This window comes from Fonticula alba, assembly GCF_000388065.1.
Source record: "Fonticula alba strain ATCC 38817 unplaced genomic scaffold supercont2.14, whole genome shotgun sequence".
In the NCBI taxonomy this organism is placed as follows: domain Eukaryota; order Rotosphaerida; family Fonticulaceae; genus Fonticula; species Fonticula alba.
Window position 1 is genome coordinate 287,569 of NW_009242984.1, and position 2,000 is coordinate 289,568.

At 73.3% G+C, this 2,000-nt stretch overlaps 2 protein-coding genes across 2 annotated transcripts in view; both read right to left on the minus strand.

The window, feature by feature from the left end:
• Positions 1-46: 46 nt before the first annotated feature.
• H696_05818 (hypothetical protein) lies at positions 47-1,293 on the minus strand. Its single transcript, XM_009499619.1, has 3 exons — positions 1,036-1,293; positions 832-851; positions 47-672 (listed from the first exon to the last, which is right to left on the minus strand). The coding sequence occupies exons 1-3, from the start codon at positions 1,217-1,219 to the stop codon at positions 250-252; spliced, it is 627 nt and encodes a 208-aa protein (XP_009497894.1). The 5' UTR covers positions 1,220-1,293; the 3' UTR covers positions 47-249.
• A 507-nt stretch (positions 1,294-1,800) lies between these two features.
• H696_05819 (hypothetical protein) overlaps positions 1,801-2,000 on the minus strand; it is a gene marked incomplete at both ends in the record, with an annotated part of 9,948 nt that continues 9,748 nt past the window's right edge. The window contains one exon of the mRNA XM_009499620.1: positions 1,801-1,816. Within this exon, the coding sequence (XP_009497895.1) occupies positions 1,801-1,816 (16 nt within the window). The remainder of the gene's footprint in view (positions 1,817-2,000) is intronic.

Genomic DNA, 2,000 nt, shown 5'->3' on the forward strand with positions numbered 1-2,000 from the left:
CCCCCCCCGCCCCCCACCCCACCCCGCCAAACGAGACATCGGAAGGAGGGGACGCTGGCAGAAGCGTGTCTATGAAGGTGTGTTGGGGTGGCGGTGCTCGCGAATGCATGCACGCGTGCATGCATGTGGGAGGGGGCCGGGCCGGTGCGGCGGAGCCGGCCGGTGCCGCCGGCAGACGACACATGCACGGCACGATGGCCAGCCCCTGCCGGGCCCGGGCCCGGGCCCCGCCGCCCTGCCGCGCGCGACTCAGTAGTCCGAGTCCCGGATGCAGTCTTCGACAATCGGATGCAGGGAGGGGTTCTCGAAGGCCGCGGCCACGCGCTCCTTGTCGTTGATCTGCTTGTTGATGTTGTGCTCGGTCTGGTGCGAGCCGGGGGTGACATTGATGTCGAGCTTGATCGGCCGGCCGAGGGAGCGCTCCAGGCGCTTGCGCAGGCACAGCCCAATCAGCGTGGCCAGCGAGCAGTGCGGCACGGTCGGCGTGAACTCCACCCGGATGTAGCAATGCCCGTCGTCGCCGGGGCCGCCGGAGCGGACCACCTCGGACGCCGGGGCCGGGGTGCCGTCTGCCCGGGCCGGCCCGCCGGACGCTACCCCGCGGTCCAGCACGTAGACATTCTCCGGCCGGACGATGCGTAGCTGCTCCAGGGTGAAGGGGTGCTCCGGGTCCTGTGCGGCACACGGCCGGGGGACGCCGCGAGGCCGAGGGAGGGACGGGGCGCGGGGCGCGGGGCGGGACGAGTTAGCGCGATGGAGGGGCAGCCAGGAAGGCGGTGGGGTGGGGAGGGCGGTGGGATGGGGAGAGCTCGAGAGTCACACGGAACGTGCCTTGATGTCACGGATGAACTCTGCCACGCCCCGGCAGAGCAGGGGCGAGGATGGTGGGAGAAGACGGAGCGCGGGGCAAGTGGCAGAGCGTTAGGCTGAAGGACCGCGCATGCGAACAAGGCACAGCACATGCGCCGGTGACAGGGACGGGGGAGAGAGGCAGGCAAGGAAGGGAGCCCCAGCAAGGGGCGCTGTAGGTCGCACCGAAGACTTCGGTGGCGGTGACGATGCCCGAGGCGTCGGTCAGGGCCGCGGACCCGGGCGCCCGGCCGGCCGCGCTCAGGCCGACCAGGGCCGCCGCGGCCACATCCGGCGCCACGGATCCGGCGTCACGCGGGGTCACCGGGTGTACGACCGGGTTCGGATTGACAAGATGTCCCCCGAGCATTGGAAGGGCAAGGGGAGGAATAGAAAAAGGGAGGGGCGGTGATGGACGAAGGCAGAGGGGCAGGGACGAGGGGGGGGGGGAGCGAGAGGAGCGAGAGTGGCCCGGGTGCGGCGGGCCGACCCGGCTCTGGGCGGCAGCCCAAAAGTGGCCCCGCCGCGGCGCACCGGCCCGCAACTCCTGCCGGCCGACCCGCACACGGACACGCACACGCACACAGTGGCACAGTCGCACATGCGCCGGCGATCTTGCCCGGCGGCCGGAGGGGGAGGGGCGCGGCCGGGGCGAGATCTCCACGGGGTCCCACGGCGTGCGCGCCGGCGCCGGCGCCCCAGTCGTCAGACTGAGCACACCGGGCGCCTGCTTACAAGCGAGCCAGGCCGCGCGCGACACGCCCGGGGCCCCCAGTGAACACCGCGCCCCTCCCGCCCCGGGGGGAGAGGAGCGGCTATTTGGCCGGGACGCCCGCGCACACCTCGGCCTGCGGCCGCGCCCCCCCCCCCGCCCAGAGGGGCGAAGGAGGAGTGGTCCGCGGAATAGCGGAACAGGGACCACCGGACTGGGCCGGGGCGGGTGTGATACCGTCACACGGCCCGCGCACTGTCTCGTGATCCTGACGATCGGCCCGGGCGCTGTACGGCCCCCCGGCGCCCGGCGTGTGTGCGTGTGTGTGTGGGTGCGAGTGCGCGCACCGCGGGCCTGTCCGTGCGCGCCCCCCCCCCCCCGCCTTCGGGCCACCGGTCGCGCGATCTCGCCCACCCTTTCCCCTCCCCCCCCCCGGGGT

Excerpts from the sequence above, each read along its gene's own strand:
- H696_05818 (XM_009499619.1), bottom strand. The coding sequence starts at position 1,219 with ATGCTCGGGGGACATCTTGTCAATCCGAACCCGGTCGTACACCCGGTG. Across the intron at positions 852-1,035 it reads CACCGCCACCGAAGTCTTCG|AGTTCATCCGTGACATCAAG; the intron begins GTGCGACCTACA and ends GGGGCGTGGCAG. Across the intron at positions 673-831 it reads AGTTCATCCGTGACATCAAG|GACCCGGAGCACCCCTTCAC; the intron begins GCACGTTCCGTG and ends TGTGCCGCACAG.